The 20,359-nt window shown below is 43.7% G+C and overlaps 1 protein-coding gene across 1 annotated transcript in view; it reads right to left on the bottom strand.

The window, feature by feature from the left end:
• CD109 (CD109 molecule) overlaps positions 1–20,359 on the bottom strand; it is a 139,469-nt gene that overhangs the window by 82,536 nt on the left and 36,574 nt on the right. Inside the window, exons 4-5 of the mRNA XM_075923776.1 lie at positions 14,738–14,968; positions 14,491–14,616 (exon numbers count right to left, since the gene is read on the bottom strand). Of these exons, the coding sequence (XP_075779891.1) occupies positions 14,491–14,616; positions 14,738–14,968 (357 nt within the window). The remainder of the gene's footprint in view (positions 1–14,490; positions 14,617–14,737; positions 14,969–20,359) is intronic.

Below are 20,359 nucleotides of genomic sequence, written 5' to 3'. Positions count from 1 at the left end.
GATCTGTGAATGGATTTGAGGGGCTATGTAGCACTGATGACAGGTTTCCATCAGGAGCAACTGATGTCTAAAAACCTGAATTTAGGCCACCTAATGAAACCCATGCTAGAAATTGTCAATTATATTCACACACATGCTCTTAACCACAGACAATTCAGGAATCTCATTGCTGAGGTCGACCAAGGTCTTCCCGGAGACCTGCCACTGCACTCTCACGTGGCTTTCAAAAGGCAAAGTGCTGTTTTTTTAACTTTTGGACGCTGTGAAATGGTTCATGGAAGAGAAGCATAAGGAATATCCTGAACTCTTACACCTGCACTGGGTTTTAGATTTAGCAATTCTGGTAGACGTGCTGCATCATCTGGACAGACTCAACATGGATCTACAAGGGAAATTAAAAATGCTGCCTGACCTAGTGCAAAGTGTATTTTCATTTGTCAACAAACTCAAGCTGTTCAAGGCACAGCTTTAAAGGCAGGAACTAACACGTTTCCTTCATTGTTAAATGAGGGTCAACAAGCAGCTGAAGTCCTGAAAAAAAGCACAGCACGATATGCAACATTGATCGAAGAACTTCAGAATAGTTTTGTGGAGAGATTCTATGATCTACAATTGAAAAGGCCACAGATTGTATCCTTGGTTCACCCTTTCAGTGCAGAGGCTGACTGTTTGAAAGCCCCGTTAGTCGCAAATGAAGCAGCTTCTCAGATTGAGATGACTGAACTGCCAGAGGACAATAGATTGAAGTCTTTTCTAAAAGGAAGCACACTTGAATTCTGGAAAACTGTACCGATGGAAAAATACCCCAATATTAAACAGGCTGCGCTCAGACTACTGTCAATGTTTGGTCAACGTATCTTTGTGAGTCAGTTTTTTCTACGTTGAAACAAGTGAAATTGAAGCATTGATCTATTCTAACTGACCCACACGTGAGGGAATTACTTCAAGTGGCCTCAACCAAATACAAGCCCGATTTGAAGAGGACTGTTGAAAGCAAGGATTGCCAAAAGTCCCACTGAGTCATAAACTGGAACATGCAAGGCAAGAAATGACATTGTGGTTTATCCTTTCTCACTGATCAAACTGTTAAGACCCCATTTACTGATATTCTTTTAAGATTGGCTGCGCTTGTGCTTACATTAAATTTCTTCACATTTAATTCAAACTTCTATTCTCAAGTAAGAGGTGTTAGTATGGGCACTAAATGGGACCTTTTTATGCCTGTTTGTGGGATTTGTAGAGAAGATGTTTTTTCAACAGTTTTCTGGCAGTAAACCCAATCTCTTCATGAGGTATACTGACAACACTTTTGGAGTTGCAACTTGCTCTGATGAAAATCTCAACTAATTGATTTTGTCATTCTCTCAGTTCCACCCAGCCTTGGAACTCTGGAACCCTTTGGAATGAATGTTGTGTTTTAAGCATCACAAAAATTTGAAAGAGCAACTGGTTTGTCAACACAACACTTTGTTAACAAGCAGAGGAAGGGCTCTTGTCCGAAATGTCCTGTAATGTTATTTTTATCACTATATTTTGTGTACTAGATAGATAGATAGTTAGATAGTTAGATAGATAGATAGATAGATAGATAGATAGATAGATAGATAGATAGATAGATAGATAGATAGATAGATAGATAGATAGATAGATAGATAGATGGCTTTTTGCACTCTATCCTCAGCTATTTTGGCTCTTAGGGTATGGCTACACTATAGCGTTATTTCAAAATAGCTTATTTCGAAATAGTTATTTCAAAATAGCTTATTTCGAAAGAACACATCTGGACACAAAATGCATTTCGAAATAGCATTTGCTATTTCGAAATAGCACATCCACACTGATAGGACGCTGAATCGCATTTAAGGTCATCCAGAACCGGTTCTGGCAGGGCAACAGGTCAGGAGTTAGCCTCAGGCAGCAGTCACTCAAGGTATCTGAGACTTGTGCTTAAAGGGATGCCCCCCCGGACAGCCAGTTCTAAAGTTTCCCTGCTTGCTTGCCTACCTCGCTGAGAGACAGCAAAGCATTTTTTTCTCTGCATGCTCTGGTTGCTCTCACTCAGAACACCACAGCACTCTGCAGCATGGAGCCAGAGCTTCCCCTGGGCACTCTGGTGCTTCTCCTGGACGTGTTCCTACGAGCCTGCCACAGCTCCTTTTTTTTCATGCGAACCTGCTCCTGGGTTCGCATGTGGCCTTTGGTGACCAGGTTGGCAGCCATCCGTCTGTAAATGGCTGCGTTCCTCCGTTTAGTGTGGAGATCATGGACGTTGGAGGCATCCCCCCAAACCTGAATTAGGCCTCTGATCTCTGCATTGGACCAGGCAGGCGCCTGCCTTTTCCAGCCCCTGGCATGCTCCTGGGAGCTGGCAGACTGGTCCTGGGGGGTGGTGGAGGGCTGACTGGCTCATGCTGGGGCCACTGGGTCAGGTACAGCGACTGCTGGCTCTGGGCTGGCAGACTTGGAGCTGGCACAGGCACTGTGGCCAGGGTCTACCCCTTTAAGGGCTCCAGGTGGGGGGGAGGGAGAGGAGTTTTCTTGGTTGTGCCCAGAGTGGCCACCAGGGCACCCTGGGAAGGGCTGGAGGCCCCCTATTTCAAAATAAGCGTCTACACAGCACTTCCTTCGAAATAGCAATTTCGAAATTGGTGCTGTTCCTCATGGAATGAGGTTTACCAATTTTGAAATAAGCCCTCCGCTATTTCGATTTAATTTCGAAATTGCGGTTTGGCTGTGTAGGCGCTGATAAAGTTATTTCGAAATAACTTTGCTGTGTAGACATACCCTAAGTCTCTAACTGGTTGGCCACACTTGGATTAGAAGAAATCTATTTAGTGGTAAGGCATTCTCTGGAGAACCCTAAGGAGAAACTTCAGGCAGTAGTAGGTACTGTGGGTTAAATCCTAGCTCCCCAGAAATCAGTGGAAGTTTTCACACAGATTTCAATAGTGTAAGCATTTCACTCTGCATGATGTTCACTAGAATACAGAGTACATTGTAGTAGTTGTGTTAACCCAGACTCAGGCAGGCTGAGCTGTTTGGATTAAGATAGGGAAATAGCATCTTACTGCTTTTAGTTCATTTCTAAAAATAACTGATCCTTTTCTAATATCTGTAGTGTCTGACTCTCCTCTCAGTTCAGTAGTATGTGCAAATATCATTAACATTATGTCTACTCAATCTTCTAGTTCACTCATATCTTATTTAATAAGACAAAACCTAAGACAGAACCCAACAGTTCCCTGCCAATCACCTTCTCTCAGCCAAGAGTATTTTATTGTTTAACCTAGTCTTAGTTTATGGTCCTTCTGTTAGTCTTCTACCTAAATTATAAAGGGCATATCTTATGTGAGTTGAAATAAGCAAGAATATGATTTGATAATATAGTGTTTTACACACTTTGCTCATATCCAAATATCACTTCTATAGCTTTCCACTAAATTTTTATTCTTTTCCCATAAAAATGTGGTTTTTATAAATTCATGCTTCTTACTACTCTTCATGTTTGTGTTCCACTGTTTTACTTGAGATAGAAGCTCATTGTGGGAAACATTGTGGGAAAATAAATGCTAAACATTCTGTTTTGTTTTGTTTTGTTTTGTTTTGTTTTGTTTTGTTTTGTTTTGTTTTGTTTTTTAAATCAGTGTAACATTGCCCTTTTCCAATTTTCTGGTGCTCTAGTCACCATTTAAAACTTAGCATTTACAAAAAGTAAAAACTGAATTACTACAGTTATAATCCTGCCTTGAGTAACAACTGCTGTACCTCAGAAGCTAGCTCTTAGTAAATGTCCTGAGAATTTACAATCTAATTTGAGATAAGATATAACGAGAGAGTAATAATAAGAGAGAAGGAGGGAGAGAAATCAAGTCCAAATGAGCTTTATCTCGGCCAATAGTTTTCAAACTGTAGTATGTATTCTAGAATGGCCCACAATAAGACAGTATAAATGTACTCGCGTACAGCCTACAGTAAGACGGTATAAATGTCAGTGAAAAATATAGTGTTAAAACAATAATCCACTATAGCTACACTGATTAAAAACGTGAAGGTTGGGCACTTTTGAGTCTTGATGTAGTAAACTTGGTCTTGAAGTCTGAAAACCTCTGTTCTAAGGGGTTATTTTTGTTAACAGTTGCCACTGGAGACAGTGATACTGATGCCTGTCACATAACCGAACTATACCCATTTGTCTTTAAGGGAGAGACTGGAGCTTAGAACCAAGACAGCCTGGCCACAGTCAAGGAGCATCCTGCCTCACCTCTGTGACTGGGCTGTATAAATAGGAAATGACAGCTGAAGACAGGGAAGGGCAGCTATAGTTGTAAATAACAATAATGCTGGCAGCTATAACATGAAGTTTTATTTCCTCAGGCACCAGGATGCCAGCCTGATCTGGACCCTGGAGACTTTTGATTCTCTGATTATATGTTTGCTGGCTCTGAGGTAAGGGCTTTAGAACTTCCATAAGATGCTCGTTCCCCAAACTGACACCTACAAGAAAGGAAGAAAGCCGGCTTGCCTTCCAAGGACAGTAAGGGTGCATCTACACAGTGGCACTAGCTCGAAATAAGCTATGTAATTTGAGCTATGCAAATTGTGTACCTTATTTTGAGATTATTTCGAGATAGTTAAATATCTCACTATTAAATTTCATCCTATTGCTATCACTCCAATTTACAAGTTCATCCAGATCTTCCTGTATGATATCCCGATCCTTTTCTGAATTGGCAGTACCTCCCAACTTTGTGTCATCTGCAAATTTTATCAGGACACTCCCACTTTTGGTGCCAACGTCAGTAATAAAAAGATTAAATAAAATTGGCCCCAAAACTGATCCCTGAGGAACTCCAACCTGACAGTTCACCTTTCAGTATGACCCGCTGTAGTCTCTCCTTTAACCAGTTGCTTATCCACCTCTCAATTTTCATATTTATCCCGATCTTTTCCAGTTTAACCAATAATTCCCCATGTGGTACTGTATCAAAGCTTAAAACAAATGTAGGAAAACATGAGTACTTTGACAGTAACTTAATATCTCTCATAAGGGCTTCAAAGTGTAGATATCAAGGCTAAATACATGTAATTATACAAACTGTCAGGCATACAGGAGCCTATAACAAAACACGGCAGGATGCCTAGCTGTTCAAAATATGGGGGGGTTTTCCCAAACAGAAAATTCCATTTCATAGCATTTGCAGCCAGAACAGACAACCAGATTATCTATATATAGGGCATGATGTATATCAAGGTCACCAACACCACTCAGTACCCACATACTAAAACAGCAACCAAAATTAGATCAAAATATTAGAGCCCAGATTATGCGCTGTAGGCAAAACACAAGAGGGACTGAGGCCCCTACAATGGCAGGGAAATTATTAAGTAAAATATTCCTGGATAATCCTGGTAAGTGACCCATAACCACTCACTGTAGGGGAAGAGGAAAAAAAACCCTAATGTCACTGCCAGTCTGACTTGGGGGTGGAAGGATTCCCTCTCAAGCCCACATACAGAGATCAGGCTGCATGTGAGTAAGAACCAGCCAGCCAAACACCTGACAGAATACTCAGTGTCACCTCATCACCCTAATCTTCCCAACCCAATTCTCATCACCATCTGTGGCCATCCTTAATGCTTCAGAGGAAGAAAATGGAAAACAAACCCTTCTATAAGACACTGGGGGAAGCCTTTAAGACCCTTGCCAGTAGCCAGCTGGAACCCTGAAGCACGTGGACTAGGAACGTAAAACATAATCCAGAAGTGAGCCATACAACCCCATCATAAAGCTGCACTCCTAAATTTGCAGAGCTCTTTCTTAAAACTAATTAAGTTGTTTGGTTTGTCCCCACAACTCTTATTGGGAGGCTTTTACCAAATCTCATCCCTTTTTCTAATTGTTATAAATCATCCTCTAATTTCCAGCCTCAATGTGTTCATGGTCAGTTTATATCCATTTGTTCTTGTGCCAACACTGTCCTTTGGCCGTATCCCCTTCTCAGCCTTCTTTTTGCTAGACTAAACAAGCCAGGCTCTTTCAATCTCCTCTCATAAGACAGGCCCTCCATTCCTGTAATCACCTATCTGTTCTTCTCTGAACTCATTACAGTTTAAATTCATCTTTCTGGTGCATGGGTTCCCAGAATGGCACACAGTATTCCAAACAAGGCCTGACCAATGCCTTGAACAATGGCATTAATGCTTCTCCATCTCTATTGGAAATGCTTCACCTGATACATCCTAGTACCACATTTGCCATTGTCAGAGCCGCATCACACTGATGGCTCTTAGTCATCCTGGGATCAACCCACACACCCAGATCTCTCTCCGTCTTCTGTCACTTCCAACTGAGAAGCCACCAGCTTGTGGAAGAAATTCTTATTATGAAACCCTAAGTCCATTTCTGTCATTCCAGTCTTGAAGGTCATCCAAATCTTCCAGTATGGTATTCTGATCCTCCTCTACATTGATGGTGTGTTCCAACTTTTTATAAGCAGCAAACTTCATTAGCACACTCCTACTTTTTGTGCCATGATCTTTAATAAAAATATTGACTTAGATTGGTCCCAAGACCAATTGTTGATTAATTTCACTAGTAACCTTCTTCCAATGTGATAATTGACTTTTCAGCACTGCCTTATTCCCTTAGTGCTAATTCCTTATTCACCATACAATGCTTTTACTGATCTCCATCCGCTCTAATTTAATTAATAATTTCTCATGGGATATTGTGAAGTACAAGTATATTAATAATTTCCCATGTGATATTGTGAAGTCCAAGTATATTAAATCTGCTGCATGCAATTCCCTTATCTAAAATATCCGTTATTTTCTCAAAGAAGGAAGTCAGGTTAATCTGGCACAATCTACCTCTAGAAAACACATGTTGCATTACATCGAGGCCCACCAACGGGGGAAAGGCAAAGGGAACCGCTGCCCCAGGGCCCAGTGACTCAAAGGGGCCTAGTGCTCAGGCCAGTAGCAGCAGCAGTGGACAGAGTCCCTGACACTTTTGAATCACCACTGGAGCCCTGGAGCCCGGCACCATGCACTCTGAGGGCTGGAAGGGGGAGGGTCCAATGCCGTAGTCCAGGCAGTGCTGCAGTCCCAGTCCCACAGCTTGTACCAGAGGCCACACCCCTTTCGGGGCACAGAGCTGCCCCCACACACACCTTGCCCTGGGACCCGCGGTAGCTGTCAGCCCCACTGATTACATCACTTTTATCACTTACCTCTCTAAATTCAATGAGTCAATTACTTGGACCACTTTTCTTCCCTTTCTTAAATACAGGCACAACATTACTTATTCTACAGTCAGATGGTGCTATCCATGAACAGAGAGATTTATTAAAAACCCTCACTACCAGACAAGCAATCGTATGTGCCAATTTTTCCCGTATTCTGGAATAGAAACAACTCAGCTCCCACGCCTCTCTCTCTCTCTCTCTCTCTCACACACACACACACACACACATACACACACACACACACACAATCTGAACACATTGAACTGAAAGTTTTTCTTCTACCTTGGATGTGCTAATATTCATTTTTAGACACCCGTATTGCCTTCATTCACATGTTCCATATTAACGTTTTTACTGATAACCAAGGCAAAGTATTCATCTAGGTTTTGGGCCATACCCAGCTTATATTTAATCTGCTTTCCATCCACAATGTCTAATGGCCTGGCCTCATCCTTCTGTATTCTCATTTCATTTACATAACTAAAAAGCTATTAATTATTTTAATTGCCTTTAATTGGCAAGAGTTAAGTCATCCTAACTTTTAGCATTTTTCACTTTTTTCTTACACTTTCTAACCTATGTATCTAACAAAATAACTTTTTTTGCTGATCAATCCCTTTTTCCATTCCTAACAGGTAGCTATAGAGCCGTTCCCTACAGGTTATTTCCTGGTGCTTGGGGTGAAAATTTCAGATAGTTTTTATATTACTGACTTGAAGAAATTCCAAGCCCCCTCTACTTTTAAGTTCTTGAGCTCTTCAGTCTAGCTGACTTCTTTAACTAATTTCTTTAACTTCTGTCCTTTAAAAATCAAAGCCCAACATTACCTAACTGATTCTCATTATCCTACCAGTTAATTTAAATTGAATCATTTAATCAAAATAATTTTTTCCCATAGGAAAGTGTTGATTTTACAATATTCTAGTTAGAAAAAATAGGGACCAACCACTTTGAATAAGGCTGAAACATTCTGTTTTACCTTATTAGAAAGGAATGTTTCAACTTCAATGAACATTTCATTTTAATTTTGTTTCTGAATAAAATTTCATCAGAATTTCATCAGATAGAATGTACACTTTAATTTTGTCACTGTGGTCAAGGAGAAATAATGCTAAAGCTTGGATTAGTGCAAAGAACACCACAGAACTTTTCTGTGGCGATGCAAAAGCATGCAGGTTTCAGTGATGCTAGTGCTTTTATCCTAGTTTTCTATTAGCTTTTCCTTGGTTATACTGACATCTAGTGGACCACATTTTAAAAAGTCCACTTTTTTTGCACTGTATTTGATTACACAGCATTTATCTAGAGTCTAAATCAGTGGTGGGCATCCTGCAGCCCACAGGCCGCATGCAGCCCATCAGGGTAATCCGACTGCAGGCCATGAGACATTTTGCTGATGGTGACTGTCCTCAGACTGATTCAGGCCCATGCTCATCAGTTAAGGCTAGGTCTAGACTACATTCTTTTATTGGAAAAAGCTACGCAAATTGAGCTCCGCAATTTGCGTAGCTTTTTCCGATTGCTTTTCCGGAAGAGGCTTTTCTGCCATTTGGCCCCATGTGCATTTGGAAATGGAGAAAAAGCCTCCTCTTTCGGAGGAGCTCTTATTCCTCATAGAATGAGGAATATAGGGCTCCCTGAAAGAGTGTGTTTGCTCTTCCACAAAAAAAGCAGAAGCACAAATACGTTCCCTGGATGCAGCAGAGTTCTTCCGGGATACTTCCGGTTTCCCAGAAAAAAACATCAGTCTAGACGTACGCTAACAATGTAAGCGGTTACATTTTCACATCCCTACTGTCAGTCAGACCCAAAAGTTGCAAAGGCCTTTATGTGTACAACAGATCAACCTAAGACTCAGATCTGAACATCCTGGAATTCTGGGAAGGTTCTGATCATGATCAGTATCCAGACCTTATTGTTTGAGCCAATTTCTACTTCCTGCAGCAACTAAATTTCCCCTAGTGGTATAAACAAGTTCTGTATAACCCTGCTTAGAAGGCTGGCTGGTGGATTTGTATAACTTTACATACCAATAGAGAAAATAATTAAACATCTTTTTTTAACACTTAGGCTGCGTCTAGACTGGCACATTTTTCCGCAAAAGCAAGTGCTTTTGCGGAAAAACTTGCCAGCTGTCTACACTGGCCGCTTGAATTTGCGCAAGAACACTGACGATCTGATGTAAGATTGTCAATGTTCTTTCGCAAATACTATGATGCTCCCGTTCGGGAAAAAGCCCTCTTGCAAAAATGTATTTGCGGAAGAAGGCCAGTGTAGACAGCTAAAAACTGTTTTGCGCAAAAAAGCCTCGATGGCGAAAATGGCGATCAGAACTTTCTTGCGCAAAATCGTGTGTCGATTGGCATGGACGCTTTTCCGCAAAAAGTGCTTTTGCGCAAAAGTGTCCATGCCAATCTAGACGCTCTTTTCCGCAAATGCTCTTAACAGAAAAACTTTTCCGTTAAAAGCATTTGCAGAAAATCATGCCAGTCTAGACGTAGCCTTAGAGTAAAAGGACCCTCTTCCTCAGAGGTAAATCCAGCTCCATCTGCAGCCAAATCAGCATAGTAGGGTGTAATCTCCATGAGTGTTGTACTTGAGGTGCCCATTCTCTGCACAATGTGAAACAGCTTGGTGCTGATTTGGTACACAATACACACAGGAGGCAGATGGGAGCAGAACACTGGGGCTATGTCTACACTAGTGGGTTATTGCGCAAGTATGGCCGTTCTTGCGCAAGAATCTGCAGAGCGTCTACACTGCCCACCCGCTCTTGCGCAAGAAAATTTACAGTACGGCGTGTCAAGAGAGAGCTCCTTGCACAAGAGTTATGCTCTTTTTTAACAGGTGTAAGCCCTCTTGCGCAGGAGCTCTTGCGCAAAAGGGCAGTGTGGACTCTCGGCAGGGATTTCTTGCACAAGAAAGCCCTATGGCTAAAATGGCCATCGGAGCTGACTTGCGCAAGAGAGCTTCCACTCTGCCATGGGCGCGCTTGCGCAAAAGCACAGCTCACACATGGCAGTGTGGACATTTTCTTGTGCAAAACTTCTTGCACAAGAACCCGTGTGCAAGATGTTCTTGCGCAAGAAGCCGCCAGTGTAGACAAAGACCAACTGTCCAGGGGTAGAGATGGAGCAGATGGAGGCCTGATAACCATCTTGCATTTGAAAGCTATTGACTCCAAGGAGAGAGAGGAATTATTTGGAGTGGCACAAATAAGAATATAAGAACAGTAGGATTGAGCAGAGACTAAAGACAATATTTAGCCTGAGTAACAGCAAAATGTTTCTAAACAGAGAGACCGATCAGATTGTGCAATAGTCTGCAAGGCAAGTTGTGGTTGCCTTGGATTTGGGGATTTCTAACAACAGACTAGACAAAGCACCAGAAAATGTAGTACAAGAACCAATCCTACTCTGGCAGTATATGGTATGTTTTACAGACCTCTGATAATCCATGAAACACTTGCTGGTGGTCTGTAGTGAGACAATCTATATTTAAAGGTGATCTATACTAAAAAAAAATGTTTGGAACTCCTGAATTAAATAGATTCAAAAGGTTTTTAATCATAGCTAACTGCTATGATTCCAGAGTTATCGCGATAACAGGTAAAAATTTCAAAAGATTTAGGAGCTAAATTCCACTGAAAGTCAACAAGACTTAAGCTCCCAAGTGACTATGTTGCTTTCTAAAATTTTACCCAAGAAGAACAGAATTGTAATAAGGATTTTTTTAAAGATCAGATTCTGATATCCTTACTCCATTCAATAATCCTTACTCTCTTGAGGGTATGTCTACACTACAGCACTAATTCGAACTAACTTAATTTGAATGAGTTAATTCGAACTAAGCTCATTCGAACTAGTGCATCTAGACCCAAAAACTAGTTCGAATTAGCATTTTGCTAATTCGAACTAGCATGTCCACATTGAGAGGACCCTGAACCAAGGTTAAGGATGGCCGGAAGCAGTGCCGGCAGGGCATCAGATTAGGACTTAGAGCGTGGAGCTGCTGTCTCAGGCTAGCCCAGGGCTGTGCTTAAAGGGACCCGACCCCCACCCCGGACAGACAGTTCTCAGGGGTTCCCCACTTGCAAAGCAGTCCTGGCTTGGAGTGCCCTGAGTACCCACACTTGGCACATCACAGCACTCGGCCGTCAGCCCGGCTGCACTTGCCACAGGCTGTCATCCGGAGGGGGGGTCAATCGAGGGGCTTCAGGAGAGCTTCCACCCCGAGGAGCCCAAAGAGCCACCCCAGTCCACCCCATCTGGGGCTCGTACCCCATTCCTCCCTCACCTACTTCCACTTACCCCTCCCTAGCCCCCCTTCCTGATGTACAAAATAAAGGACACGTGTGTTCAAAAATAGAACAAAACTTTATTGAACAAAACTCGGGGAGACTGGGAAAAGAAGGTGGGAGAGGGGAAGAGAGAGGGTGGGAGAGGGGAGGGCAACTAAAATGATCAGGGGTTTGGAACAGGTCCCATATGAAGAGAGGCTAGAGACTGGGACTTCTCAGCTTAGAAAAGAGGAGACTGAGGGGGGATATGATAGAAGTCTATAAAGGCACGAGTGGTGTGGAGAGGGTGCATAAAGAAAAGTTCTTCATTAGTTCCCATAATAGGAGGACTAGAGGACACCAAATGAAATGAATGGGTACCAGTCTTCAAACTAACAACAGAAAGTTCTTCTTCACAAAGTAAATAGTCAACCTGTGGAACTCCTTGCTGGAGGAGGCTGTGAAGGCTAGAACTAGAACAGAGTTTAAAGAGAAGTGAGATAAAGTCATAGAGGATGGGTCCATAGAGTGGTATTAGCCAGGGGGTAGGAATGGTGTCCCTGGCCTCTGTTTGTGGAAGGCTGGAGATGGATGGCATGAGACAAATGGCTTGGTCATTGTCTTCAGTCCATCCCCTCCAGGGTACCTCGTGTTGGCTGCTGTCGGCAGACAGGCTACTGGGCTAGATGGACCTTTGGTCTGACCCAATACAGCCACTGTAAGCTCAGGGCTCAGGGTCAGGGGTCTGTAGCCAGACAGCCCCCCAATCTCAATCTTGCTTGCCCTCTGAGATGTCTGTATACAGGGCAGAGAAGGAACAATAGGAAAATCAGCATAGCCATTAAGCTTTGATCTGCTTTGATGCGAGACCAGGATATGCGAGTTTCTCTGACTCTGAGTAACGATTAAGGAAATAAACTGAGCTCAAGGCTGCAAGAAGTGCCAGCTGGCACCCATGTTGATTCGAACACACACAGTCCCTGGGAAAGGAATTTCCCACTGAGAAAAAGAATGTCCAGTACTTCCAATTTAATCCTCTCAACTCTCTCTTACAAGTGTAAATTAAGTTCACAACTCCCTTGTAAGAGCTGGTCTCACAAAAGACAGACCAGCACCATTTGGCATTACAGATAAGAAAGAGAAAATACGTGACCCAACGGGTATAAAAGGTGGTACAGCAGCACATTCTCTTTTGAGTGTCAATCTGCCCTCTACCTGCTGGTCGGGTTAGGTGTTTGACCTCCCGAGGTTCCACGGGGACGCCCACCTCGTATTTTCGTCTTTCCGAGGAATTGAGGGCCCAATCCTGGCCTGACACGCTGGGATCGAATGATGCAGAAGGGGGTAAAAATTGTACCTGTATGTGTCCTTTTGTTATAGTGTATACATAGAATAGAGCTCTTTAAAGATTAAGCTGTCATTTGGTACCATTATTTTCTAATTTCTATCTTTATCTTCTTTGTAACCATTTTTATATATATATATATTTGTCAGCAGTTAAGAAATAGAACAATAGCCATTGCAACCATATGATTTATAAGCTTCCTCAATAAACCTGTAAATGTTTTAAGTTTTAACCTGACTCCTTCAGTTGCTGTAACAGAACCAGGCACAATTTAAAAAGAACTTCAGCCGGTCATTAGGGACAGTATAGGAAGAGCTTGGGCGTTTGGATTTGTGTTACACCCAGGTGGCAAAATCCGTTGGGGCACTTCTCAGCCTCCCCGAGGCTGCCCGCTGCAAAGGAATCACAGATTCTAGCAGCTAAAATCTGAAGTGTAATAAGCTCTTCCTGTACACTTATTGGGGTGCCCATCAACCTCTTCCAGGTTGCCCACTGCAAGGGACCCCGGTCTCAGCAGTTGAAGTCTCGGGTGTATAGTATACACACACACACCACTCACTGCCCTGACCGTCGGCTGACAGGGTCTCAGTGGACCACTTTGATTTTCATGCCAACCCGCTCCTGGGTGGCCAGGCTGGCAGCTATCCTGCTCTAGACGGCCACTTTCCTGTGCCTCGTGCGGAGGTCGTGGATGAGGTCCACGATATCTGCACTAGACCAGGCGGGCGCCTGCCTCTTGCGGACCCGGGCAGGCACCCGGGAGCCGCCAGCCTGGTCCTGGGAAGAGGCGGAGGGCTGGGTGGCAGCGGGTGGCCGGCTCGAGCCGTGCCAGGTGCAGGGTCTGCTGGCTGGGTGCTGGCAGGCTTGCACCTGGCACGGGCACCGTAGCCAGCCTGTGCCCCTTTAAGGGCTCCGGGGCCGGGAGGGGGGCAGAAGAGTTTCCCTGGTGGTGCCCAGAGTGGCAGGGAAAGCTGGGGAGGGCTAGCCTCCCACTAGTTCGAATTAAGTGGCTACACAGCCCTTAATTCCAACTACTTAATTCGAACTAGGCATTAGTCCTTGTAGAATGAGGTTTACCTAGTTCGAATTAAGCGCTCCGCTAGTTCGAATTAAGTTCAAACTAGCGGTTTGTATGTGTAGCGCCTATCAAAGTTAATTCGAACTAACGTCTGTTAGTTCAAATTAACTTTGTAGTGTAGACATACCCTGAGTGATGCCACTGAAATAAATAAGAGCACTTTATGGAGCAAGGTTCTACTTAGTATAAGGGAGGAAGGGGTCAGAATCTGGTCCAAAGAGTTTTGGAAAGGAAAATGTACTCTCTTGCTTCAGGTCATAAGACAATTCCTAATTAATAAAGTCAAGAAGAAACCATATACTATTAAAACCTTTACCTAGGTTTGGTTAGCTCTTCCAGCCTATAGCCTCAGTACTGCAATGAGCTCTGTACAGGTAGACCTACACTGGCGTCAAGAGGCCTCAGCCCTACTGCAGTATCAGGACTTATACTTGTTTCTGTTTTGTCTCATCATTGCAAACTTGTATTTCATTCTCAAACAATGGAAAATTTCAGTGTTGCAAGAGGAACCTTCTATGCATTCAACAGTATTAATACTCACATTGACTTGCACTTGTATGGACCAGTCTCCAAGTACAGGACTTGTTGATAATTGAAATTTTCTGGAAAGCACACCCAAATCACCTTTTTCTGCCAACCATTGTTGTATCAAATTCCCTCGAGGGTCCTAAAGTAAAACCATGTTAAAAGCATGTTAAACGTGAGCATATTCAGGAGCAAGACTTGACTGAAAATTCAAAAATTCAGGCTGATTTCAGTATATTGCTCGATTTCAAATGTATACTCACCCGGATGTATATGCTTAGAGAAATTTTGAAGGGTTTGAGATCAGGATCAACAGTGACAATCCGAAACTTCACTTCTTGGCCTGGTTTATACAGAGACTTGTCAGTCTGGATGAAGACAGAGATACTCTTGTGCTCAAATAACAGGCTGGTGCTGTTAGAGAATAACAGCCGGTCATTGGCATGGCCTTTCACCAGTAACTTGCAACTGCCATCCCTGCTGTTCAAAGGCAGCTGAAAGAAAAGGAGTATCTGTGTTACACCCTCAAGCACTGCAGTTTGTAAACACGAAGGGAGCGCTTGTTTCATAAACATATGCCATGTTCACCCTGAAGCCTTTGGAGCAAATCAACTGACTGAATTCATTAAAAGAGAGCTATGTGAATATGTATTTCTCTGAGGGTACGTCTACTCAGCAGTGTTATTTCGGACTAACGGATGTTATTCCTAAATAACATAGTCTGTGTCTACACTATTAGCAGTTTTTTCCACCATAATGTCGATCTGGAGGACTTCTTACCCTGACTGCTGTAACCCACTTTTTAAGAGAAAAAAGGGAAATCAGAGGAAGAGTGCTCTACCTCAGACTTCCTGCTGTGCAGACAGCGCCAAAAGCCAAAACAAGCTATTTCAATTTAAGCTACACAACTGACGCAGCTCCAGTTGCGTAGCTTATTTCAGTTTTAGCTCTGCAGAATTAGATTGCCAGTAGAGGGGTAGGGCTGGGGAAAGAGACACTTTTCCCATTACAGGCAGTCCCCGGGTTACGTGCAAGATAGGGACTATAGGTTTGTTCTTAAGTTGAATCTGTATGTAAGTCGGAACTGGCGTCCAGATTCAGCCGCTGCTGAAACTGACCAGCGGCTGACTACAGGAAGCCTGAGGCAGAGTTGCTCTGCCCCGGGTTTCCTGGAATCAGCCTCTGATCAGTTTCAACAGGCTGAATCTGGACGCCAGTTCCGACTTACATACAGATTCAACTTAAGAACCCCAGGTGTCCCCAAGTCAGCTGCTGCTGAAACTGATCAGCGGCTGATTCCAGGAAGCCCGGGGCAGAGCAACTCTGCCTCGGGCTTCCTGTAGTCAGCGCTGGTCAGTTTCAGCAGCGGCTGACTTGGGGACGCCTGGGGCAGAGCAGCTGGGGTGCTGCTGGGTTGCTCCAGTAGCGCCGCTCCTCAATATAAGTTGGATCCGCGTAACTCGGGGACTCTCACTTTTTTTAAGCTGCTGCACAGGGATAGGAAATCTATGGCCCTGGGGCTAGATCCAGTCCCCAACTTCCCTGTATTCGGCCGCTGAGGCTCAGGGCTCTCTCTCCCAGCGTCGGGGAGCCCTTAGAACCCCCTCAGGGGCTGGAGTCAGGCAAACTGGGGCCGGATCCAACCCACAGGCTCTGCCTGGTGAGGGGAGGAAGAGACTCCCTCTCCTTCCCCCCAGTTGGGAAAACAGCAGCACAGAGGGGAGTTTATATAGAGACTGCCACTTCTCCGATTGGCCTTCACTCTACCTCCCACCCATCCCTCTCCTATACCCTATCACCTTCTCAGATCCACCAACCCCCAACCCACTTCTGCACCCTTCCTCATGTCTAGACCCCACTGCCACTTCCCAGCAGTCCCCTCCCATACACCGCTGAACCCTTCATTTCAATTAGGTGGTGTTTTGTTTGCTTGCTTGCTTGCTTGCATCTCATTTTTGTGCAGCCTCCAACTGATTTTTCTGCACGTCAATGGCCCCCAAACCAAAAATGATTCCCCATCTCTACTGCAGCACCACTCACTTTGGGGTAAAAAGTGAAAATTTGAAAGAGGGATATGCCCAGATTCTTAAAGGTATTTAGAAGTATTTATTTGATTGGGAGTTAGGCACCTAAATACCTTTGAGGAATTGTGCCATCACCCTGGGAAGAGTGTCTTTCAGGGAAAACTGGATTTAATTTTGGCCATGTTATAATGCCTTAAATGTTCATACTTTGCACACATACTATAATTTTTCTAATAATACTTTTCTAATAATTATCTTTGCCCTTCCAGTATTTTATGGGAAAACAATAATACATGGGAATCTCCAAGCTCTGCCCCAACTGGCCACAGTTATAGTCTTCAATGCTGGTCCAGTGAGGAAACCCTTTTGGCTGTGCTTAGCGGGTATGCAGGGCCTGAGTAATGTAGAGAGTCATGTGATACACAGGGGAGTTTCACCTTGAATGGGGTACTGGTACATAATGAGTGAGCCTGGGGTACTGTAGATCCTTGACCCAAGCTAACTCACATTCCGAGTCCTGTTATACCATCAGATTTATAAACAAAACACTCAGCTGATGTCTGCTAAAAAAAATAAAACCCCTTATGGTGTGAGATGGCCTTCTGTTTGCAGTTATAATGGTGTAAATCTGGAATAAAATCTCTGAAGTCAAATCAAGTGAAACCCAAAAGGTATATATGAATTTCTGACTTTCCTTTATCCGACATTCCGTGTTATCCGACCTGCCTGTGGCCGCCCAACGCAACTGTGCGGGCGGCGGAGCGGGCAGAGCGGAATGCGGAAGGGAAGGTGCCAGACAGTGCAGAGACAAAGGCAGTGAAAGAAGAGGGAGAAGGGAGCAAGGCCATGCGGCAGGATGCCAGAGATCATCCGCCCCCGCCCTCTGAAGGTCGCAGGGCGCTCTGATATCACCCATCCCCTCTGGCCAGCCGTGCTGCCTCCAACCTCCCTTATCCCTCCCGGCCAGTCGCGCTACCCCCAACTTCCTTGATCTCCCGCAGCCAGTCATGCTGCCCTCGACCTCCCCCGGCCAGTCGCACTGCCCCTGACCTCCCCTAGCTCTCCTGGCCAGTCGCACTGCCCCCGACCTCCCCTATCTCTCCTGGCCAGTCATGCTGCCGCCGACCTCCTTGATCTCCCCCAGCCAGTCGCGCTGCCCTCGACCTCCCCGATCTCTCCCAGCCGGTCGCGCTGCCCCCAACTAGGGCAGGGACGTCGGGGCAGCGCGACTGGCCGGGAGAGATAGGGAAGGTCAGGGGCAGTGCGACTGGCCAGGGGAGATCAAGGAGGTCGGCGGCAGCACGGTTCCCCATGAAGCAGCCAAGCGTCTGCAGAGCGGCTGAACATTAACTTAATGCAGCTTTGAAACTTTACTATGAAGAAAAAAAATGCTGTTTCCCTTTTATTTTCTTTAGTCGTTTACATTTAACAGATTACTGAATTGTTTTTGATTTTTAACCCCTCCCCCTTTCTCTCTCTGCTGCAGCTGCCTGATTGTGTTCTTCTGTTTCCAAATGAAATATTTGTTTGACTAGTCAGTTTATAATTCTGATTCTCGTTACTCTAAGGTTCTACCATACTTTCTTCTTCTCTCTCGTTCTATCTTTTTGCTTCCTATGCCAATTGCACATTTATCACAGAAACCAACACCATCATTCAAATTAGGGCTTACCAAACTAAGGAGGGAAAATGCCACACTAAACTTCATGCTTTTTTTAAACAGTAGGCTTTTGTAGACATACCGGCTACGTCTACACTGGCCCCTTTTCCGGAAGGGGCATGTTAATTTCAGCGATCGTAATAGGGAAATCCGCGGGGGATTTAAATATCCCCCGCGGCATTTAAATAAAAATGTCCGCCGCTTTCAAAGTAGGAATAAGATCCTCCGGAAAAGGGTGCTTTTTCCGGAGGATCGGGGCCAGTGTAGACGCTCTTTTCTGGCTTTTCTAAAAGCCGGAAAAAAGCGGCGGACATTTTTATTTAAATGCCGCAGGGGATATTTAAATCCCCCGCGGATTTCCCTATTACGATCGCTGAAATTAACATGCCCCTTCCGGAAAAGGGGCCAGTGTAGACGTAGCCACTGCCATTAACATATGATTCATGTTTTCTAAGCCTCTAACACTTCATGACCAAATGTTCTAGAAAAAGTTAACTAAAGGGACACAGCCCCTTTTATAACTTTGGTCAAAAAATTGGCTCAATATGCCAAATATAAAGAGTTAAATTTCTGAATATGTAAATGCATTCAATGAGGGGTATTCACTGTGGGTATGTCTACACTGAACATCTACATAACTTATTTCAAAATAGCCTGGCTACACTGCAGGGAAGCCTCAAAATTAGTCCGAGGCAGGCTTCCCTAGTGTAGATGTGCTATCTTGATTTAGAGCCCTAGGAGGCCCTGGGGAGGAATAACTTAGAATGGCCATGGTGGAGGGCTATTCGAAATAGCAGCAGTGGAGCATCTATGCACACTTTATTTCGAAATAGCTATTTTGAAATGGACGTTATTCCTCATATAATGAGGTTTACAGATTTTGAAATAAGCTGTCTGTTATTTCAAAATTATTTTGAAATGATAGAATGGCTGTGTAGACACTCGCATTGTTATTTTGAAATAATGCTAGTTATCTCAACATAATGGTGCAGTGTAGATGCACTCTGTGAATAAAGGCAAGAACCCACATCAAAAAGTTCAAGAAATATTAAGAGCATTCAAAACAATGAATAAACCAAATAAAACGCATGCTCTTTTTTACCATAGCAAATGAAAATATTCCTTACAATTATTATATGAGCACACTTGCAAGGATTTGGTATATGTTTTTACTGAAAAATCCACATGGATCATTTGCAATTTCCAAATATTGTTTTATAGATTTTTGTTAATAATAGTAATGGCAACCAGAAAGATTGCTCTATCATCTTTTTGACTTCCCAATAACGCTAACATGTCCTGAAAAAAATTTTTTTTCCTCCTGTCACTTTCTTGCCTATTTCATCCTTTTTGATGCTGATGTCATAAGTTATCAGAATTATAAAACCAGCAGTAGGGAAATGAGGCAGCATAACTGTATTGCTAAAGTTAACTTGAATCTTTGGTCACATTTCTCAGCTTACAGCGACCACAAGCTCGGGAAATCACAGCTAAAATAATGGTAGCCAGTCACTCCAATTTTTCAGTTTCATAAAATGCTACTTCTAAAAAGGTATTTCCTGACCAAACAAGAGTTTGGTCTCTAAGGGGTACCAGTAGGAGTTTATTATGTGCTTTCCCACTTACACTCTACGTTTACATTACTCTCTCCTTCCCAGCCATGACACTAAGCATTCTCTGTCAGCATGGCCTTCGTTTTTGCTTTCTTTTTCTTAACAATAACAGCAATAATAGTCAGGCACATATCAAGCACAGCTGTAAACCACATCAGTTACTATCATGGGCTCTCATCTGAGCCCATGAAGTCATTGTTTCTTTTGGAAAATATGACAACCAAAAATAGTAACATTTTATGCAGATTGTGTTACCAGACATTTATACTGTAAGTAACATGCTTGACTACTGTAGCCATGCAACTGAAAAAAAATCCCTCAAAAGAACTAATTAGTTATAATTAAGGCTACGATTTACTGGACTTCTGTGACTTCTATGCTTTAGGAGACAGAGGCAGGACTGTGTGCCCCTGACCTGTAATTGGGGCTGACTGGAAACAGGACCTTGTAACTCCAGCCATGAAGCTTCCACCAGGGAGTGCAACTGAGACCACGTGCTCCAGCCCCATCCATGCCTTTCACCAGGGGCTGCATCTGGGGCCACGCACCCTGACCAGTGGCTTCTGCCGGGGGATGCAGCTCTGGCCA

This window comes from Pelodiscus sinensis, chromosome 3 (genome assembly GCF_049634645.1).
Source record: "Pelodiscus sinensis isolate JC-2024 chromosome 3, ASM4963464v1, whole genome shotgun sequence".
Lineage (NCBI taxonomy): Eukaryota > Metazoa > Chordata > Testudines > Trionychidae > Pelodiscus > Pelodiscus sinensis.
This window is presented reverse-complemented; position numbering and strand designations above follow the sequence as displayed.